Source organism: Acinonyx jubatus, chromosome A2 (assembly GCF_027475565.1).
Source record: "Acinonyx jubatus isolate Ajub_Pintada_27869175 chromosome A2, VMU_Ajub_asm_v1.0, whole genome shotgun sequence".
Lineage (NCBI taxonomy): Eukaryota > Metazoa > Chordata > Mammalia > Carnivora > Felidae > Acinonyx > Acinonyx jubatus.
The window spans coordinates 147811012-147832684 of NC_069383.1; the positions used below are offsets into that span (position 1 = coordinate 147811012).

A 21673-nucleotide genomic window follows, 5' to 3' on the forward strand; every position below is an offset into this window, starting at 1 on the left:
CCAACCTTATATATAGCTAGAGAAGCCATATAGATCCTTCAGTGTTAACCCTCTCATCTTACAGTTGCAGGGGAGAGAACATAACTTGTTTGTTGTACTTTCCTTTTTCTTTTAAAAAGGATGATTTTCACCCATGACTGGATATGAGAATCACCTGGGAGCTTTTAAAAGTACTGGTGGCAGACCCCCCCTCAGACCAATTAAATCATAATCTGCAAGGATAAGGCCCAGTCATGGGTATTTTCTAAAAGCAGCCCAGAAGTTTTTAAAGTGCACCCAAAAGTTTAATGGTCACTACTCTGGACACTTGGTATTCAAAGTGTGTTCTGCAAACCAGCTCCTTCACTTGGGAACTTGTTAGAAATGCAGAATCTCAGGTCCCACCTGAGACCTTTCAAATCAGAATCTGCACTTTAATAAAATCCTTAAGTGATTTGTTTGCACTTTATAGTTTGACAAGCTGTGCTTTGGGCCAGTAGTTCTGAGAAATGACTGAACTTTAGAATGGCCTTTTTATGTGAGAAGGTTTTTGAAAGACTAATCTGTTTAAAAAGATTCTGGGGCTTCAAGGCTTGTATGCCTTGTCAACTGGTGCAGACCTATGGAAAAGCAGTTCGAGTGCCTTTACATTGGATTGGCTTTGGCAACGCAGCACTTGTTGCTTCTGGTAGGATCATTGGCTGTGCAAAAGCAGGTAGTGTCCCGTCACTGGCTGCTGGTCTTCTTTTCAGTAGTTTTGCAGGCCTGGGTGCTTATCATCTGTCTCAGGATCCAGGGAACATTTGGGTTTTCCTAGCCACCTCTGGAACCTTAGCTGACATTATGGGAATAAGATTCTGCCACTCTGGAAGACGTCCGTGGGCTTAATTGCAGGTCATTTTGCTGATGGTTGCCAAACTTGGAATTAGTGTGTTGAATAGACCCCAGAAGTATCCCCAGAAGTAGTAGTCATGACCCAGCTTGGACTCATGAAGAACTTAAAAACTTCCACCATTTTTAGCGTATTAAGAGAAGCAAGTGCAACATTTTCACATATTGTGACATTTTACTTAAAAAACAAAACAAAACAAAACAAAAAATGACATTGAACTTTCCAGAAGAAGAAATCCTTCATTATCATGACAGCCTTAAAAAGGTGGGTGGTATGTAACCCAAGAGGTTCTTATTACAGTTTAATTCTTGTGTATTGATGTTCTCTTTTCTTTCTGTATCTATTGGTAAAATCTCAAGAGGTAAAATGTTAGGTATCAATCTACTCCTGAAATCATTGTTGCACTATTGCTAACTAACTTGGATATAAATTTAAAAAATAAATAAATTCTTTAAAAAAATAATAAAAAATTTTTAAATGTTAAGTATCAACATTGGGGACCCCAAAACCTCATGTCCTACTCAGAACAGTGTGAAAAAAATCTCTTAGGAGCTTTAGGGTTTCTGTTGTTTGGCTCATCTTACAGCACAGATCTTCTTTGAAATTATGTTAAATGAAATATCAATGAAAACAAAGGTTACTGTAAATTTAAAAAAAAAAAGATTCTGGGTGGAGCCCAGATACTGGTTTTTGTAATTCAGAGATTCAAAAGTCCAGCCAGAGCTGAGAGGCACTGCAGTAGCCTTAGCTGTCCCTGGGGTAAGGAGTAGAACTCCACAAAATTTTTTGGAAGTAGGACAAGTAGAAGAAAGTTGTTTTTTGGTTTTTTTGTTGTTGTTTTTAATAAAAAAAAAAAACCCACAGGTAACATTTTTCTAACAGTATTGTGGAAGGGCCTGATGGAAAACAATATTGACACATTTTGATGGTTTCTCTCTCATAGGCTCAGACTGTCCAGGTTGCTGAAGTTGAACCACAGTCACAGCCACAGCCTTCTCCAGAACTTCTGCTTCCAAATTCTCTGAAACCAGAAGAAGGGCTTGAAGTATGGAAAAACTGGGCCCAGACCAAGAATGCTGAGTTAGAGAAGGATGCTCAGAACAGACTGGCACCCATTGGGAGTGAGTGTTTGTGAAGGAGAGAGGAGGGTGGACTCTGTCTAAAATGCAGTGGTATGAAAGCAGCTGGAGGACAAAATAGCAGAAAAGTGGTGTCGCTTGGCTCTGGGGGTTAGGGATCACCATCTGAAATAGTATGCTAAATTCAAGACCAGCAACAAGCTGGTAATGAGCAGGATTTATGGTGTTTGCCCAAAACCAGACATTTTTGTACACATGGATTTCTGGAGTCAACCTAGCAGATCTGGGCAGAGTAAATTCTGGAAGGAGATAGGACCAGTGAGTATGCTCAAGGGCCTTCTTCCTTAGCAATATGTTCGTATTCTTCCTCTTAAAGTGTGGATTTTGGGGGGTTTTGTTTTTGCTTTCATGTCTTGGCCCTAATAACTTTGGGGGTATGTGTGGTGGGAAGGATTGTGGGAAGGAAAGCCTTGGTGTAAACAGGGCATACAGGATTACTATCTTAGTGGGCCAATTCTGACCTTAGATACAGGTGACCATTTCCGTCTTAGCACCCCGATGATCAGTGTCTTCTCTGAGCCCTCCTTCTGGGGATCTGAGCAACCTGTGAAGAGATTACTGTTATCAAGATCCCCTCCCATTCACCTTTGGGGGTTACCTTTGGCTTGTGTTGCAGGGCGCCAACTGCTTCGATTCCAGGAAGATCTCATCTCTTCTGCTGTGGCTGAGTTGAATTATGGGCTCTGTCTAATGACAAGAGAAGCTCGAAATGGAGAAGGTGAACCCTATGATCCAGATGTGCTCTACTATATTTTCCTGTGTATTCAAAAGGTAGGAAACAACTTCGTAGGAACATGTTTGAGCTGTTCCCATTGGGTATTTGCTGGTTACTCAAATTAGTAAAATGATAAGCAAGTGATTATAGGGAAGTTTTCTTTCAACTATATAATAAGTTTTTAAATGTGCATCTTTTAAAATTGCAAAAGACCTAACATGTTCACTTCAAAAAAATAAAATAGACAGCATATGTAATTCTGTCATCTAGAGAAATTTTTGTTAAAATGTTTGGTATATTAAAACTTTTTAATCACAAAGGATTTGTATATAACACTTTTCATTAAAAGTAAACACATGGTTTGCATAAAAGTAATTTATCCAAAATAAAATCTGGTGCTAACATTCAGCCCATTTTCTCATTGTTCCCTGCATTAACACAGAATAATTATTCGAGAGTCTAGCTAGAATATCCAGCTGTAGTTGGGCTTTCAGGACATCTAACATGAAACATAACAGGGAAACTTGTCTTAGAACTGGCAGTTTAAGAGAACAAAGGCGGATTTCTTAGTGTGTGAATGCTCTTGTGGAGAAACCCACGGTATGATGCAAGCACTTGCTGGTTGGGACCACCCTGTTGCCTGGGCCTGAGAAAAGTCTGCCCCCCAGTTTGTTCCTCTTTCTTCCCAGTCACCCAGGGCACTGAGTGGATTGCTTTACATGCTCTGTTTCATTCCATGCTCTCCCTAGTCCTAGAAGGCTGGCACAGTCCTTTCCATTTACAAAGAAACTGAGCCCCAATAGTTGAAATACTCAGATGAGTTATTTAACTTACACTATAGCTAATAAGAGGCTGGCCCCAGAACCTGTATTGTTTTTTTGCTACCACAAGACAGTGCCTTATCTGGGAGAAATAGTATTCACAAAATCTGCCCCTTTGACCCTACTCTCTAGAGTGTTGTGAGGGTCATTTCACATGATTTGAAGTGTGCTGTGGAAGCGTCACATGCTGGACATTTTTGACCTGTTGTGTTGGTTTGTTAAGGAAGCAGAAACAGGTATGGAGAGGTAGTGATACAGTGTTTATTTACCCTGAAAGTTTTATTCAGGAGACTACCAACAACTTTTACTGTTTTTCTTTTAGTATCTTTTTGAAAATGGAAGGGTTGATGACATTTTCTCCGATCTTTATTATGTTCGATTCACGGAGTGGCTACATGAAGTTCTGAAAGATGTTCAGCCCCGAGTCACTCCACTTGGTAAGAGTCTTCCTAGTCCTTGGATGTCTTTCCCACCTGGGTTTATAAAAGATCAGCTGTTTTTGTGGCTGGCTATGACAGCATGTGGGTGAGGAGGCTATAAATCCTTGGCACCAGCATGAACTTCTGTACTGCTTGGCCAGATACTGAAGGGGCACTGCACATCAGACAGAGAAACCCCTGGTCCCAGTGTGGCCAGGACATGGGGGCATGCAGAGCCTTGGGTTGTTACTCTTCTCTTTGTTTTAATTAAAATTTATTGGGGTGCCTGGGTGGCTCAGTCAGTTAAGTGTCTGATTTCGGCTCAGGTCATGATCTCATGGTTCATGAGTTCGAGCCCTGTGGTGGGCTCAGTGCTAACAGCTCAGCCTGGAGCCTGCTTTGGATTCTGTGTCTCCCTCTCTCTCTGCCCTTCCCCTTCTCACGCATGCACTCACTCTCTCAAAAATAAATAAAACATTTAAAAAATTTTTATTGATTAAAATTAGAATCATTGCAAAACTTAAGAATTACGAACTCTTTCATATAGGTTGCTCATGTTACATACTAGAGATTTTTTTCCCATATGTTTGAACATATGTTCTACATATATAGAGCATAATTTTTGCTTTACTCATAAAACTCCTGAAAGAACAAGAGTCTTAGAGTAGAATGTCTGAGGTATTTGGGGTTTTATTTTTTAATAAATTTTTATCTTTTTAGAGCACTTTTAGGTTTACAGAAAAAATTAGCAGGAGGTAGAGAATTCCCATATACTCCCTCACACACTCTTCCCTCTATTATTTAATATTTTGTATTCATATGATGTATTTGCTATAATTGATGAGCCATTATTGACACACTACAGAAGTCTGTAGTTTACATTAGGGTTCACTCCTCCTGTTCTACATTCTGTGGGTTTCAACAAATGTATAATGACATGTATCTACAGTTGCAGTATCATACAGAAGTTTCAGGGCCCTAAAATCCTCTGTGCTCCACCTATTTATCCCCTCCGTCCCCAGATCTCTGCAATCACTGATATTTTCACTGTCTCCATAGTTTTGCCTTTTCCAGAATGTCATATAGTTGGAATAATTCAGTATGTAGCTATTTCAGATTTATTTCTTTGACTTAGCAATATGCATTTAATGTTCCTGTGTGTCTTTTCATGGCTTGATAGCTCATTTATTTTTACTTCTGAATAATATACCATTGTATGGATGTACCACACAATTTGTTTATCCATTCACCTATTGAAGGACATCTTTGTTGTTTCCAGATTTTGGCAATTATGAATAAAGCTGCTGTAAACATTGTGTGCAGGTTTTTGGTGAAAGAATAGAGAGCCCAGAGGTAGAGTCTCAGAAATATAACCAACTGATCTTTAACAAAAAAGTAAAGGCAGTTCAGTGGACAAAGAATAGTCTTTTCAACAAGTGGTGCTGGAACAAAGGGACATCCACATACCAAAAAATGAATCTAGATGGAGACCTTACACCTTTCATAAAATTAACTGAAAATGGGTCATAGACCTAAATGTAAAACACAAAACTATAAAACTCCTAGAAGATAACATAGGAGAAAATCTAGGTAACCTTGGGTTTGGTAGTAACTTTTTGGATATACCACCAAAAAGTATAGTCCATGAAAGAAAATAATTGATAAGTTGGACTTCGTTAAAATTAAAGGTTTATGCTCTGTTAAAGACACTGTTAAGAGAATGAAAAGACAAGCCACAAACTGGGAGAAAATATTTGCAAAACTCATACCTGATAAAGAACTGGTATCCAAAATATACAAAGAACTCTTAACGCTCAACAATAAAAAACAACCTGAACCAAAAAAAAGGAAAAGATCTAAACAGATTCCTCACCAAAGAAGATAACACAGGTGGTAGATAAGTATATGAAGATGCTTATCATTAGATATCATCAGGAAACTGCAAATTAAAAATGAGATACCACTGTACACCCATTAGAATGGCTAAAATCACAAGCAGTGGCAGGCCCAATTGCTGGATAGGGAGGACAAGAATGCTCATTCGTTGCTGGTGGGAATGCAAAATGGTACAATCCCTTTATAAGCAGTTTGGCTTTTTTTTTTTTTAAGTAAACATTTCCTGGAGTGCCTAGGTGGCTCAGTTGGTTAAGTGTCCAACTTCAGCTCAGGTCATGATCTCACGGTTCATGGGTTCAAGCCCTGCATCAGGCTGTTATTGGGATGGAGCCTGCTTCAGATCCTCTGTCCCCCTCTTCTCTGCCCTTCCTTTGCTCTCTGTCTCTGTCTCTCTCAGAAATAAACATGAGGGGTGCCTGGGTGGCTCAGTGGGTTAAGCATCTGACCTCATCCCAGGTCACGATCTCTCTGCTCATGGCTTCAAGTCCCGCATCAGGCTCTGCTGACCGCTCAGAGCCTGGAACCTGCTTCGGATTCCCTGTCTCCCTCCCTTTCTGCCCCTCCCCTATACTTACTCTCTCTCTCTCAAAAGTAAAAAAAAGAAAAAAAAAATTAAAAAAATAAACATTAAAAATATTTAAAAAAACAAAAGTAAACATTTTCTTACCTTATGATCTAGTAGTTGTCCTCCTTATTAGTATTTACCCAGATGAGTTGAAAAGTTTATATTCACATGAATATCTGAGTTTTAATCCTGGCTTTGCCAATTGTTTTTTATTTATTTTTATTTATTTACTTTTTGCATTAATCTAACAGGAATTTTAAAATGAAAACAAAATTGAGATAATTGACATAAAGCATTATATTAGTTTTAGGTATACAACATAATGATATGTGTAGATCTTGCATAATGATCTAAATAGTTTAGTTAACATCCATCACCACACAGACGCTTAACCTTTAAAAAATAGGTATTTTATTTAGTTAACTTATTTATTTTATTTAGAGAGAGAGAAAGCGCATGAACTGGGTAGGGGCAGAGAGAGTGAAGAGAGAGAGAATCCCAATCAGGCTCCGCGCTGACAGAGCAGAGCCAGACACAGGGCTCAAACTCACAAATCATGAGATCATGACCTGAGCTGAAATTAAGTGCCATCTAGATGCTTAACTGACTGAGCCACCCAGACACCCCTAAAAGAAAAATTCCTTTTCAAGCAAATATTTTTTGCTTGCCTGTTATGTGCCAAGTAGCATTTCAGGTGTAGATGATATAATATTATAATGAATAAAATGGAACTTATAGTCTAATAGGGGGAAGACAGTGTATATGATTAAGTGACTTGAACCAAGCACAGGGGAATGGAAAGTTTTAAGGGCATTAGGAAAGAGTCCTTTCTGAGGGACTATCATTAGAACAGAAACCAAATAAGTGAATCACTCTACATGATGTGCAAATTTTCAAGCCAAGTGTGGCTGTGCAAACTTTGCTTTTTTTTTTTTTTTTTTAAACGTTTATTTATTTTTGAGACAGAGAGAGACAGAGCATGAATGGGGGAGGGGCAGAGAGAGAGGGAGACACAGAATCGGAAGCAGGCTCCAGGCTCTGAGCCATCAGCCCAGAGCCCGACGCGGGGCTCGAACTCACGGACCGCGAGATCGTGACCTGAGCTGAAGTCGGACGCGTAACCGACTGAGCCACCCAGGCGCCCCCAAACTTTGCTTTTTAAAAATTGCATTGTGGAAATTTTAAGCATATATAAAAGTAAACTTGAGATAAATGACACTCCCTTGTACCCATTGTCCATGGCAAATCTTGTGTCATAGGTACCCCATCTGTTTTTTTCCCTTCCCATATTATTTTGAAGTAACTCCTAGACACTTTATTCATAAATATTTTAGTATGTTTGACACATGATGCCTTTATTATACTGGGGGGGGGGGTATAATTCCATAATGTCATAAAAATCTACCCTTTGTTCAAATTTCTAATGTCTCAAAAATGTCTTGACTTTGTTTTGAGCCAAGGTGCAAATAAGATCCGCACATTGAAATTGCTGGTATGTCTTTTAATATTTAGCTTTAATCTTTAGTTTTCCCCTTGATTCCTTAATTCTTTTTTTTTTTTTTTTTTGCGATTTATTTATAGAAGAAAGTAGCCTTTTAAATTGTCAGTCTGATTACATCCCCATATTGTAGTTTAGTATAGTTTTCTGTTCCTTGTATTCACATAACTGTAAATGTTACAGATAGTTGCAGATAAAGACTTCATTGATGGGGTTTTGAATTTTGTGTTTCCTTTTTGGAAGGAGACATCATAGATGGGCTATATACTTCCATCTGATACCCATAATATCTAGATCCATTCATTCATTAGGAGTTGCAAACAGTGGTATTCTGATGTTACTACTTCTTCGTTATTAGCTGAAATACAGAGCACAACTTTCTCCTGATCACTCTTTCAATGCCTAGCAGTATAGATAATGGATTTTATAGTAGAGGCAGGATAAGGGCTTGTTTCTTCTCCTTTGTTTAGTAGTTTTTACAGTAATGAGTTGGTTCACTGGTTTCATCCAGTGATGACCAATTCACTTTTTAAAGAGTCCTTGTGAACTGATGGATTTAAACATATTTAATATGGTTTACTCCATTGCAGGTAATCTTTTTTGATGTGCAGATTGTTCTGTCTTTGGCCATTTGGAGCCTCTTTAAATTGGCTTTTAAGTTCTTTTGACATGGCCCTACTTCCTTGATTTCTGATTTTCCAGATATTCCATGCTCATCTTGGACATTTTCTGTTTTCTGCCTCAGTATAGAATTGGTCAGTTCAGCATAGAACCTGGTTCCTTTTAGTGGTAAATGGTATTTTAAGTAGCATAGGGGTGTTCATTGCTTCTGGGTTGGTCATTGTTTCTAGGCCTTTCAGGGGGGCAGAACTAAAAAAAAAAAAAAAATCATTTTGATACCTGCAGTTCAGATTCAGAACTACAAGGCTTTTTATATGCTGTCTGTGCATCTCCCTTCTCCCATGCCAGGAGTCCTGGTTTTTAGACACTAAAGTTCAGTTTAAGTTGTGTTAGGAAGTGGGTAAAGCTAGGGAAGAGACACTACTAGTTGGCAGAGTGAAGTGAACCCAAAGAAAATAGTGCATGCTAAGGTATGTGTGGGACCACTTTTAGCTCTGGCCTTCCCCAAACAGGGCTGTCTTGTGCCACTCATCTGCTTCATATATTTTGAGGGCAGGAAATCTTATCGTATTGCCAGTGGGCCACAAAATAGAAGAGTAGAGGTAGTGCTGCCAGAAAGAGATGGGAGTGCACTAATGGACTTAGAGGACCAGCTTTCGCAAGAGTAGAGAAGAGGAATGTGTTGGGCAGAATATTTCTTTCCCTGCTCCTAGGATGTGGCATCTTCACTGTCTGCTTGGAGAATTCCTGAAACTCCTGCAGGAGAATACTGTTTCACCAGGGCCTCAGTGCCTGGCACATAAACACTGGTACATTGACTGTTGAATGAAGACATGATGGGGGCTTGGTGATCAACCTAAGTGTCATCTTCTGTTCACATAGACCTGGCTGCACAGGCCTTTTGATCAAACATTGGCCTTTGCCCCTGCCCAGCCCTCAGTTTGCTTATGAACCAGCATCTTAAAGTTAGACCTTCCCTGTGGGGAGAACCCTGTAATAGTTCTGAATATCATTCTCCCCTTTATCCAGACAGGGAATGAGAATGAGCTTGCTTTTTAGAGGTGGAAAACACAAGAGGTTTAACAAGGACACACATACTGGTTCTTTGGGCCCTTGACACCTTTGAAAAAATATGATGAAAGCTCTATACCCTTTTTCTAGAGAAGTATGCATATATGCAGAGTTTGATTTATAGTTTTGGGTGTTACACTATGTTCTTTTGCCCAATTGTAATCTTGGATTAGAGGAAGAATTAACATCAGGTAAGAATCATATAGGGCACTGGTTCTCAGGAACTTGTTAGAAATGCACATTATCAGGTCCCATCCCAGAAGCTTGGGCTGAAACCCAGGCATCTGTGTTTCAAGCTTCCAGGTGATTCTGCCATTCCCTAGGGAGATTTTTCTGGTAAACTTGTACTCCTGTGTGGTCCTTGTGCCTCCCACTTCCCATCCTGCACCTCTGAGGGCCCTTCTCCCATCGTCTTGTTGTAGCAGTACTCTATTCCTCCTAGGCTATGTCCTGCCCAGCCACGTGACTGAGGAGATGCTGTGGGAGTGCAAGCAGCTCGGGGCTCACTCCCCTTCCACCCTGCTGACCACCCTCATGTTCTTTAACACCAAGTAAGTGTTCTAGAGCTCCATGCTTAGCCACTGCTGGCATCTGCCCAGTGAAGAGGGTGGAAACTATCCAGGTAGACTTAGGAATTCCTTTGACACATTTGAGAGCATCTGGGCTACTGAAAGCCTTCAGCCCCATTTGGCTACATTTGTGTGGTGACCAGTGAGGCAGACAGCCTTGCCAGACCCCTGCCATCAGTCTTGATGTGGTTCCTCCACTAGACAGTGTTTTTGGGTGTGGGCCTGCCCAGATCCTGGGAGTGTGTGCATCAGCTCCTCCGAGACACTGATGGCAGAGGCTGAGTCATGGTCTCCTCCTGGCACCCCTCCCTTTGCCTTGCTTTCACTTGTGGTGCAGATACTTCCTTTTGAAGACAGTGGACCAGCATATGAAGCTGGCCTTCTCCAAGGTTTTGCGACAGACAAAGAAGAACCCCTCTAATCCTAAGGATAAAAGCACGAGTATTCGGTACCTGAAGGCACTTGGGATACACCAGACTGGCCAGAAAGGTAGGGGCTACGGAAACAGGTGCAACTTGTCCTGCCCTGTCCTTGTGCCGGGGGACTAGTGATTAGTGTGAAGGTTGGGATTTGCTGGATAAGAATTCTCCATTCCCTTCTCCCTAGCCAGAAACTTCAAACTCTTCTAGAAGCAGAGATGCCCCAGAAATGATTGCTGCTTTTTCCTTTCATACTTTTCCTTCATGCCTCACACCATTTTTCCTCCCAATAAGTCTAGTTTGGGATGGCTAGAAGCCTAAGGTTCCTAATCTGGGCCTAAGCTAAAGCAGTCTGATGCCATGTCTCTGGTGTTGGGGGTGTGTTTTGTAGTTACAGATGACATGTATGCAGAGCAGACGGAAAATCCAGAGAATCCACTGAGATGTCCCATCAAGCTCTACGATTTCTACCTCTTTAAATGGTGAGGAAGCTTTATGGTGGCTGGGGGACTGTGTGTGTGTGCATGCATGCACTATACCTGTATACAAAGGCATTCTTTAGTCACGAACTGAGAGTAAATACACACTTCCCAAAAGCTAAATATAGAAGCAACCTTACTGGTTTCCCAAAAACATGTGGAATGACCAGCATGGTAATTTTATATGGTCCCCCGTCTTGGAGAATTAAGGTAGAGGGAGGAAAGTATAGAGAAGTGGCTTCCATCACATAGCATAGCCTAACATCTTCCTGTCCTTGACCTTTGTCACTAGCAACATCAATCTAGAGGGGATTCGTTTTCTTTGCTTTTGCTGTCTTGCCCTTTCCGTTTCACATGTCATCTCTACAGCAATGCCAAAATGATATTTCTGTGCTATAGTTCTTAACATGTTACTTAGACTAAAACCTTCGGCGGTTTTAGCTTATTATATAAAGAAGAGTAATCTTAATGTTGCCAACAAGGCCTTTCGTATACTTCCCTTGCTCATCTCATGTCCATGTAGCTCTTGGCTCTCTAGCCATGCTGGCTTCTCTCCACTCAAGGACCTCATGCTCTCCCTACCCGCAGGCCTCAGCATAGAAATTTTCCCTGTTGATGGGGCACCTGGGTGGCTCAGTTGGTAAAGTGTCCAACTTTGGCTCAGGTCATGATCTCGTGGTTTGTGAGTTCCAGCCCTGCGTCGGGCTCTGTACTGACAGCTCAGAGCCTGGAACCTGCTTCAAATTCTGTGTCTTCCCCTCTCTCTGCCCCTCCCATGCTCATGCTCTGTGTCAGTCTCTCAATAATAAATAAACATTAAAAACATTTTTCCCTGTTGGGCAGGCCTTCCCCACCCCCTACAGGCCCCCATATTTGGCTAGTTGGCTCCTATCAATCCTCTTCTCAGCTTTATTAGGGAAGCATTTCCAGATTCCCTACCTGTTCTTTTGGGCTCTTTCCTTTGTAGCATTTATCACTGATTGTCATTTTGTGTGTATTTATCTAATTGTTGGCTATCTCTCCTCTTACCTGTAAGCTCCATAAGGTGGGAAGTCTTGGATTTTGCTCATTTCTTGAACACCAGCTCCTAGTGCAGACCTGGCACACAGTGGCCCTTTGATAAATCTTGAGTGGATGGGTAAATGTAACTGTTTAGACAGTGACATGTGCTAATAAGTACAGCAAAACATTGAAGGGGTAGAGTGTGAGCCTAAGTAAGGGTCCCAGCATCTTAGCCAAGCTGGGAAGGCAGATAGAGTCCCTTAGGTAAAATTGAGAAATTGTCAGTGGATTGGGTAGAGGCAAACAACATGAGGAAAGACTTGGAGATGACCTTGTAAGTGGTGAAATTGGTTCCAGGTGGGATATAGTTGGACTCAAGAAGATGAACCCCACATCCTTAGGTGTCACTCAGAGATATTCACAGCTGGCAGCATGGAAGGGAGGAGTGGAAGGGAGGTAGCCTATTACTGACATTTGCAGTAGCCCCAAAGGAGGTCCTAGAGGTAATATGTGTTGGCTGCATGGAATTCAGTAGCTATGATACCATACCTCCAAGAGCTGCTGTCTTCCCAACTTTTGCAGACAGCATCTGTCCAGTAGATTCCAATGTGGGAGGGTTAAGACTATTGTGGTTTTACCCAGCTTTTACTGATATATTTTTCAGCCCCCAGAGTGTGAAAGGCCGGAATGACACCTTTTATCTGACGCCCGAGCCAGTGGTGGCCCCCAATAGCCCAATCTGGTACTCGGTCCAGCCTATCAGCAGAGAACAGATGGGACAGATGCTGACTCGGATCCTGGTGATACGAGAAATTCAGGAGGCCATTGCAGTGGCCAACGCAAGCACCATGCACTGAGATGCCTAAGCCATGGTGCAAGGGAGATGATCCAGGAAAAAAAATGGACAGACTTTCACACTAAAGAAGAGGCCTCCATTTTTTCTTTTTTTTATTGGTGTAGTTATGAAGCCTTTCAGACTGCTTCTGTTTAAAATGTAAAAGGAAACTTTGCCTCCTGTGCGTCTCCATAAATCTGCAGCAGATTCCTCAGCCCGTGGGGGTGCTGGGTTTCCTGAAAAGCCAGATGTCCTAGAAAGTGGCTGGCTGGCTTTTTCTTTTTTTGTCTGGGGCCTGGGAAAAGGGCTTGGACTGTTAGGAGAAATGTGGCCCGTTCCCTTACTCTAGAAAGATGGAATTAGTGATGGATGGACCCTCCAGGGAATCTCCCCAGCTGGCTTCCACTCTGACTGGCAGACGTCGCTGACCACAGGGGAGCCACCGTCTTTTTCTTTCTTCATGCTCAGACATAAACTTAGCATCTTAATGGAAGGAAAATGAGGGGAACTTCAATTATGATTTATTAAAGACAATTTCTATTACACCCTCCTTTATGACAAGTGACATTTTAGATGTTAAAGTAAAAACTTTACCATGCCTTTTTTTTTTTTTTTTTTTTTTTGGCCTAGCATTGAGGCCTTAAACCTGAGGCTCCTGTGCCTGATGGAATTCTTGTAACATACACTTGTGTATCATATAAAGATACCACTCTGTTTCTCTTATGTATTCTTAATCTAGTTGTTTATTAAGAATGACAAGCACGTCTTTTCAACATGCTAGTGAACATCGCCTCTTTATTTGGGAGGATCCTGGCGGGCCAGTGGAAGCAAAGCCTTGCCTGCTAATTGAACGGGTCAAGGTCTTGTGGGAGGGAGCAGACACGGTAACACCCAACTACAAGGCTGCAAGCCCTAGTGCATGTTGCGCGCATGCGCTCCTTCGGTAGTCCCGCCCCGAAGTCGCGTAGGCTCCGCCTGCTCGCCCTGCGTCCTGACGTCAGTGACGCGCAGGGCGCAATGACGATATCGGCGGGTTTATATTGGCGCGGCCCAGACGGCTGAGGCCTCTGCGGCGCGGTCTTCGGACACACGCGGCGCTGCCCGGTGCTGGCTATGGCCGACTACCTGATTAGCGGGGGCACGTCCTACGTGCCAGACGACGGGCTTACGGCACAGCAGCTGTTCAACTGCGGGGACGGCCTCACCTACAAGTGCGGGCCTAGCGGGCTCACCTGGGCGAGGAGAGGGGCGGCGCGCTGCGGTGGGAGGCCGGGTGGGGTTTTCCACTGAGCCCTCTGGGACTCGGGCGTGGGGACAGGTTGCGGAAAATCCCCCATCATCTCCGGCTCCATTTGGTAGATCTGAAGTGGGGCGGAATGGAGGAGGCATCTTGGCAGTGCTTGGGATTTCAGACTAGAAGCTCCATTCTGTCGGCACATGGAGTTGTCAGGATGCCAGGGTCGCTGTTGACAGCTAGGTGGCAGAAAAGGTCCCCTATCTACATCTCCACCTTGTGATTTGTCTTCCCTTAATGTGACACGGGCTAGGGCAGTGCCCTCTCGGCCCAAATGCCTTTTGATGTGATCAGTGGGGGTGGAATCTTAAGCCGCCCTAAACCTGAGCCTTACTCCCAATTCATTCCCCTTCCCCATAGTGACTTTCTCATTCTCCCTGGGTACATCGACTTCACTGCAGACCAGGTGGTGAGTATCGCCAGAAACTGGGTCCTGAACATCAGGTTAGGTAAGGTACTCCTTTGCCTTGTCCTCTCAGCTACCAAACCAAATTGGGCTTGGGGGTAGATTCTGTAGAATAGTCTGATTGGCATGCATGTCATGCAGGGCACCTGATTTGTGGGGATCTGGCACCACCCTGAGGCATATGAGGTGCTTTCCCACATTACTTGGCTGTATCTCCCCAGGACCTGACTTCTGCTCTGACCAAAAAGATTACTCTGAAGACCCCACTGGTTTCCTCACCCATGGACACAGTCACAGAGGCTGGCATGGCCATAGCAATGGCGGTGAGCATGACGGGATGTAGGGACAGAAGGAGGGGCCCCACATTGTTCCCCAAAGGCATATAGAGTCATGCTGCTCTTACTCTTTACTTTTTTCTTCTTTTTAAAGTTTATTTTTGAGAGAAAAAGAATGAGTGGGGAAGGGGCAGAGACAGGGGTCAGAGGATCCGAAGTGGGCTCCGTGCTGACAGCAGAGAGCCCTACGTGGTGCTCAAACCCATGAACCCGTGAGATCATGACTTGAGCTGAAGTCAAGATGCTTAACCAACTGAGCCACCCAGGAGCACCTCTTTGTCACTTTTTCACTATCTTCTGTTTATCGTGCAGCTTACAGGTGGTATTGGTTTCATCCACCACAACTGTACACCGGAGTTCCAAGCCAACGAAGTTCGGAAAGTGAAGGTCAGAAGGGCAAGGATAGTGGTCACGAGCTCCTGGGAACTGCATTGAGGTGGAGTGGGGGGTGGGAATGGGGGATATATTCTCCTGATCTTTTCCCCACTTTGGGGTTCAATTCTTGAGAAGACTATGAGACCCTGTGTCCTTAGTCAACAGAAGAGGACCAGGTGGACAGTACCTACAGCCCACCCGTGTTTCCTATTCCTGAGTTTGAGTTGTGATTTGGTCCTGTGGCACTGCCAGAGGGGGGAGTTGGCACAGACCCCGGGCTTCAAACTGGTAAAGGCTGTTCAGAAATATTCTTGCCATCCCTTCCAGAAATATGAGCAGGGATTCATCACAGACCCTGTGGTCCTCAGCCCCAAGGATCGAGTGCGGGATGTGTTTGAAGCCAAAGCCCGGCATGGTTTCTGTGGTATCCCGATCACTGACACAGGACGGATGGGAAGCCGCCTGGTTGGCATCATTTCCTCAAGGGACATTGATTTTCTCAAGGAGGAGGAGCACGACCGGTTTTTGGAAGAGGTAGGTGCTACTGACAACGCAAAGCCAAGCTCTAGCAGCCAAGGCTTAAGACAAGGTTTCTGTTGCCTGAATGGCATCTCTGGGGGCCTTTGCAGTCCAGAAAAGATGAGTGCCCAGCCAGGTTTCTGATCCCTTCATGAGGTTCGTGCATCTCTTCCCCACCAGAGGCTCTGAATGGGCCCGAATGTTTGCCACCCCCAAGGTGCAGGCAGTACTCAAGGATCAATTTCGACCTCCTCTTCCAATTCTCTTGTCATTGCTCTGGCATGGCATTTCTTTCTCCACTATGTAACAGGAGGCTCTGTGTACCATGTTGTCCTTTCTACTGAATTTTCACCCCAGCCACTATATTGCTGCACAGACTGTTGGGTTCACTTGAGGAGGGTGGTTTGGGTGCAGGCTGTGTGATCGTGGTGGTCTTTGGAACCTCCCTCCTGTATTAGGGCAGGGTCTGTTGGGAAGTCTGGTCTCTGGCCTTTTCTCATAGCTCCCCTCACTGCTAGATCATGACGAAGAGGGAAGACTTGGTGGTAGCTCCTGCAGGCATCACATTGAAAGAAGCAAATGAAATTTTGCAGCGCAGCAAGAAAGGTGAGTCCTAGAGGTGGAAGGGTTCTGGAACCAGAGACCAGGGTTCTGATTTATGTATTTGCCCTACCTCCAGGAAAGTTACCCATTGTAAATGAAGATGATGAACTGGTAGCCATCATTGCCCGGACAGACCTGAAGAAGAACCGGGATTACCCACTGGCCTCCAAAGATGCCAAGAAGCAGCTGCTCTGTGGAGCAGCCATTGGCACTCATGAAGATGACAAGTATCGGCTGGACTTGCTAGCCCAGGCTGGTGTGGATGTAGTGGTTTTGGTGAGTTGTCACATAGGCAGGGTAGGGTGGTAGGGGCAGCTGTAATACTAGTCTCACTGGGACTTTCTTTCTGTCCCAGGACTCTTCCCAGGGAAATTCAATCTTCCAGATCAACATGATCAAGTACATCAAAGAGAAATACCCCAGTCTCCAAGTTATTGGAGGCAATGGTGAGGCAAGACTGGGCACTGAAGGACGTGGGGCAAGAGGAGGGAAGCTAAGCTCCCACTTAGACCTTCACACAAGCTTTTCCCTGTTGTAGTGGTCACAGCTGCTCAGGCCAAGAATCTCATTGATGCTGGTGTAGATGCCCTGCGGGTGGGCATGGGCAGTGGCTCCATCTGCATCACCCAGGAAGGTAGGAAATGCTTCAGCAGGCCCTCAGAGACTCTGGCTTCAACAGGGCCCTTAGTCCCAGATGGCCTGAGCCAAGCGCTCTTGTGGGAACAATACGGAGTCCTCCAATAGGGGCAGCCCCAGGGCCAGATGGGCCCCTTGGATGGGTGACATGCTGGAAGACGAGCTCGTCATTCCTCACCTGCCACTCCCTCCCACCCCACCCCTCACCTAGCCTGGCCTCCTTGCTCCTGCTCTGCACCCTCTCTAAACTCTGGTCTGTTTGTTTTATTTAGTGGCTCCCAAGATCCCTCCAGACATAAAGTCCCACAGCCCCAAATGCCCTTCTACTGTCACGGGCTGCTATAGTAAGTCCAGCCCGGCCCACTGGCCCGGCCCAGCTGCCCACTGCCCGGCTGCTTGGTTGACTGTAGCTGTAGCTCCCGGGGTTTGTGGTGCTGATGGGTGGGCAGGGCAAACTGAATGACAGACCATGGTTTTGGGGGCTGCTGGAAAACACAGCTCCCTCCTCTTCCCGGGGTGCTCATAAGGCAGGATCTCCTTCCCAGGTAGGCCCTAGTCTGCCCACATTTCCTATAGTAGGCACAGCTCAAGAACCAACAAGCCACTCTTCCTTCTACACAACCACTCCCTGATCTTGCCCGAGCTGCCAACTAGGCAGGAAGGGGTGGGCCTCTGGGTTACTAACTGCACGGTGACCCCCTACGTCCACTTGATACCAGGTGGGTGGGGCTTTTCCCGGCTGCTGACTGCATGTGCCTGAGGCTGCCCTGGGCCATGCACACATGCACGCGCACATGCAGGATTGAGTGGAGGCCATCACAGCTATTTGTACTGTTCAAGGCAGATGGGGCAGCAGCCATCCCAGACTTGATTCTCTCGGCCAAGCTGCAGTCTTGGTGCATCTGTAGCTGAGAGCTCCTGGGCGCTGAGTTATGGCCACAGGGCCCCTTGCCTGTCCCCATTAATTCCATCCACCCATATATTCCTCTCTCAATAGTGCTGGCCTGCGGGCGGCCCCAAGCAACAGCAGTATACAAGGTGTCAGAATATGCACGACGCTTTGGTGTTCCTGTTATTGCTGATGGAGGAATCCAAAATGTGGGCCACATCGCTAAAGCCTTGGCCCTTGGGGCCTCCACAGGTGAGGCCCAGCATCCAGGGAGTTTGGTGGGATTCTTTCCCTAATGCCACTCAGAGTCTGCCCCCAGCACTCCCATCTGTCCATAGTTATGATGGGCTCCCTCCTGGCTGCTACTACTGAGGCCCCTGGCGAGTACTTCTTCTCTGATGGAATCCGGCTAAAGAAATATCGTGGTATGGGTTCTCTTGATGCCATGGACAAGCATCTCAGCAGCCAGAACCGATATTTCAGGTGGGACAGGAAAGTCAGTTATCCTGTGCTGACAGCCTTGTACTGGCAGCTTCATCTATGCTTTGACCTTGCTTGTGTTGTCCTGCCTCTCTCCACAGTGAAGCTGACAAAATCAAGGTGGCTCAGGGGGTGTCTGGGGCTGTGCAGGACAAAGGGTCCATCCACAAATTTGTCCCCTACCTGATCGCTGGCATCCAGCACTCCTGCCAAGACATTGGTGCCAAGAGTTTGACCCAAGTCCGGTAAGCCTGGGGAGTTGAACATGGGTAGAGGGGGTGGTTGAGGGCCAGCTACCCACATCCGACATCCGTCCCTCTTCAGAGCCATGATGTATTCTGGAGAACTCAAGTTTGAGAAGAGAACATCCTCAGCTCAGGTGGAAGGTGGTGTCCACAGCCTCCATTCGTAAGTGACCAGCCCTTTTGTACCCATCTACCTTCAGAGCAAAGGTTTTTGCTGTGCCTCCTTCCTCCTGCCGCACCTCACAGCTTGTTATTCTGCTTACAGGTATGAGAAGAGGCTTTTCTGAAAAGGGATACGGCACACCCCCTTGGTTTTTCAATAAAAGTTTGGGAAAAAAAAAACAGTGCCTGATCTTTGAGGTCAACAAGCAGGTGTGGCTGTGCAGCTGCCACTATCACAGATGCACACAAACACAACACCCTCATTTGTGGGGAAAGCCTCAGACACTGAGGTCAGGATACTCCTTGGATCTGGAAGGAGGAACTAGTTCTTGATTCAAAAAGTCCCTCCTGAGGCAGCTCACAAGATGAGTCTGGCCAGCTCTGACTCACAAGAGTGCAGTCTCACATTATGGCTACTTAGGACAGGTCATGGAACAGTCCATGGGGGCTTTGGACTGGCACTCACAGGTGTTTGGCCACATGGGACCAGGTTGAGATCCACATATGTATTCTCTAACTTGAATCTCCAAGGGACCTTGTGGAGAAAGCACTGAGGTCCCCTCAAATCTGCATGTGAGCAAGTAGTTACATTTGCAGTTTGAAACAGGTGCCTATGCTGCCCAGGTAAGTAGCCTAGATAAAAAGGTGATCCCTTGGTTTCTTTGCAACCCCCACCAAGAGCCCACTGAGCCAAGTAGCTCCTCACCAGCAGTAAACTAGAACAAAATGGAAGATGTGGATTAAATTATTAACTTGCTGGCAAGAAAGACAAGTGTTACAGTGCCAAAGGAGAGGGACTAGTGAAAGCGCTGGAAACCCGTGTGCACTGCAAAAGTGCCACGGCCGGCCCTCCTGGACAGGTTAGGTCAGTTCCTGGCGGTTCATTCTGCAGCTTGTGCCAAAGTTGTGAGCACAGTCCCTCCAGGTGGAGGGATAAGGGCAGCTCCTGTCACTCGGCCTTCATGACACAGGAAGTTGAAAGTGGCACAGGCATTGGGCTGCAAAGAGAAAGCCTGCATCAGCTTGGCTAGAGATAGGACTGGGCCCTGCTCAGCACTCCCAAGTGGCAGGACTTACCGTGTCCTGCACTTCCACCGCGATGCCCCGCTGCCTCATGGCTTGCAGCACCCCGGGCTGCAGTCGTTCAGTCCGGTCTCCGGTGCCCACCACAATGATCTCTAGGGAAAGATGGCCATGATTAGCTTATGGCGGGTCAGTGGGGAGGCTGGGGCGGGGTGGTTTGCTGGGGCTGGAAGCACCTCAGCCCTCCCCTTCTCCAGTACCTATTCGCGGCTCCAGCAACCAGAAGAGAGAGAAGCTTTCTTCAGTGATGTCCTGGTGAGTTCCTACCTGGGTTGGGAGGAGGCAAGTTTAAGTATAAGTTCGCGCAGCTTTCCCCACAGAGCCCTTACCTGTTCCACAAAGGGGTAACGGAAAAGCCAAGTTTGCCAGGGACAGAATCAGGGGACAGGCCTGGGGCTCTGGACCTCTACTTCCTCACTGCTCACGTTCCACTGCACGACCGAGTGCGGGAGCAACGCGCAGGGCCCAAGCACACGATTTCCGTTGACCATGAAGCCAAGGCTGCTGTAGCTGTCGATATACATGGATTGCGGGGACTCGCGTTGCAGCAGAGAGATGCGCGTCCGCTGATACAGCTCATCGTCCGCCGGCGTGAGCCGATGCCCTCGCCTTGGAACCCTGCGGGTGGGGTATGCTCAGGTTCTAGGGAGCCGTTGGGGGGGGGGGGGGGGAGTCGCCGGTCGTAGAAGGCGAGAGTCAGGGACGCTGGGTCTGGACTCACCACAGCAGCTCTGCGAGGTCACAGCGCAAGGCGGCTCGAGCTCGGCACAGGCCGCGAAGAGCGAACGAGGAAACCATGGCGGACCCGCGTGCAGGGAACCCGGCGCTAGGTCAGCGGAGTCGTGGCGAAGTTCTCCGCAGCGCGCTGACAGCGCCCTCTGCGTCCCGGAGGGCACCGCGCGAGTTGGCTGCCCCAGCGCGGGATTTCCCGGCCCGGGAAAACTGTCCCAGGAGGGCCCGTCCCCTACCGCGGCTCCGGTGTCTGCACCTGCCGCCCGCCCCGCCCCAGGCCCCCACAGACCGTCCTGGGGGAGCCGGACACCTGGTGGCGTGGCCGGCCTCAGAGCGCTGCCTGGGCCCCCGCCGCCGCTTGGTCCCCGGCCCTCAGCTATTAACGCAGGCTCCCGGAGCCTGGGGCGGGGCTGCCGCGCACCTGGTCGAGTCCCTCACACCTGGCCAGGGCGCGGGGCCAGCATCCAAGCCCCTAATCCCAGGCTTTCGGGCGTCGGGTTCCGAGGGCGGAGCGGCCAGCTCAGGTTTCCCCCGCACTTCTGAGAATCACGCCCCTCCTCAACCGTCACCAGCGCGACCGTTGGCGTCGTCGCCGCGCGTCTCCTGGGGCGTGGCCACGCGTGGATTGGCTTCTCAGGAGCGCGAGGGGGCGTGGCTGATTGGTTTCGCCTTAAAATGGCTCCAAATCTGCGGCCCCAGCAAGCGGAAGGGGACGCCGTGGTAGGGCGATTGTAGCTGTTCGGGTGGGAGCCACCGGGCCGAACGGAACCAGATATTGAACTAGACAGCTGCTGGAGCATCGCCCTGTCGTCGCTCACGCTGCTCGCGGCCCGAGAATTCCCCGACCCCCCGTCTTGAACCGAATCAGAGGGCCTACTGGCGCGAGAGTCGCTGGCGCCCGCGCGGGTTTCGGGCATCTTCGCGCCCCCACCGTGTCGTGGTCTCAAGGGAATGTTGACGCGTCTGCTATCCACGGGGCCGGGCGGGAGGGAGG

The 21673-nt window shown here is 46.7% G+C and overlaps 3 protein-coding genes across 11 annotated transcripts in view; 2 read left to right on the forward strand and 1 right to left on the reverse strand.

Moving 5' to 3' along the window:
• The window catches only part of QRICH1 (glutamine rich 1), a 51528-nt gene extending 37835 nt beyond the window's left edge, over positions 1–13693 (forward strand). For all 7 annotated transcript variants that reach the window (XM_027038692.2, XM_027038690.2, XM_027038693.2 and 4 more), the window contains 7 exons: positions 1815–1992; positions 2627–2781; positions 3869–3983; positions 10059–10167; positions 10523–10674; positions 10996–11086; positions 12750–13693. In XM_027038692.2, coding sequence (XP_026894493.1) covers positions 1815–1992; positions 2627–2781; positions 3869–3983; positions 10059–10167; positions 10523–10674; positions 10996–11086; positions 12750–12942 — 993 coding nt within the window. In that variant the 3' untranslated portion in view covers positions 12943–13693. The remainder of the gene's footprint in view (positions 1–1814; positions 1993–2626; positions 2782–3868; positions 3984–10058; positions 10168–10522; positions 10675–10995; positions 11087–12749) is intronic.
• Positions 13694–13844: 151 nt separating this feature from the next.
• IMPDH2 (inosine monophosphate dehydrogenase 2) lies at positions 13845–19044 on the forward strand. 2 transcript variants are annotated; one of them, XM_015077044.3, is made up of 15 exons: positions 13845–14131; positions 14575–14623; positions 14842–14943; positions 15268–15342; positions 15658–15864; positions 16368–16455; positions 16529–16728; positions 16808–16898; positions 16991–17086; positions 17361–17432; positions 18086–18229; positions 18316–18460; positions 18559–18702; positions 18782–18865; positions 18968–19044. In XM_015077044.3, exons 1-15 carry the CDS (start codon positions 14034–14036, stop codon positions 18987–18989), a joined length of 1617 nt encoding a protein of 538 aa, XP_014932530.1. In that variant the 5' UTR covers positions 13845–14033; the 3' UTR covers positions 18990–19044. The 2 variants fall into 2 exon arrangements, with proteins under 2 accessions (XP_014932530.1, XP_014932531.1); XM_015077045.3 differs by lacking the exon at positions 17361–17432.
• A 549-nt stretch (positions 19045–19593) lies between these two features.
• Positions 19594–21267, reverse strand: NDUFAF3 (NADH:ubiquinone oxidoreductase complex assembly factor 3). 2 transcript variants are annotated; one of them, XM_027038698.2, is made up of 5 exons: positions 20669–21267; positions 20373–20565; positions 20148–20214; positions 19942–20042; positions 19594–19862 (listed from the first exon to the last, which is right to left on the reverse strand). In XM_027038698.2, exons 1-5 carry the CDS (start codon positions 20743–20745, stop codon positions 19746–19748), a joined length of 555 nt encoding a protein of 184 aa, XP_026894499.1. In that variant the 5' UTR covers positions 20746–21267; the 3' UTR covers positions 19594–19745. The 2 variants fall into 2 exon arrangements, with proteins under 2 accessions (XP_026894499.1, XP_026894497.1); XM_027038696.2 differs by having other exon boundaries at positions 20352–20565; positions 20669–21266.
• Positions 21268–21673: the final 406 nt, after the last annotated feature.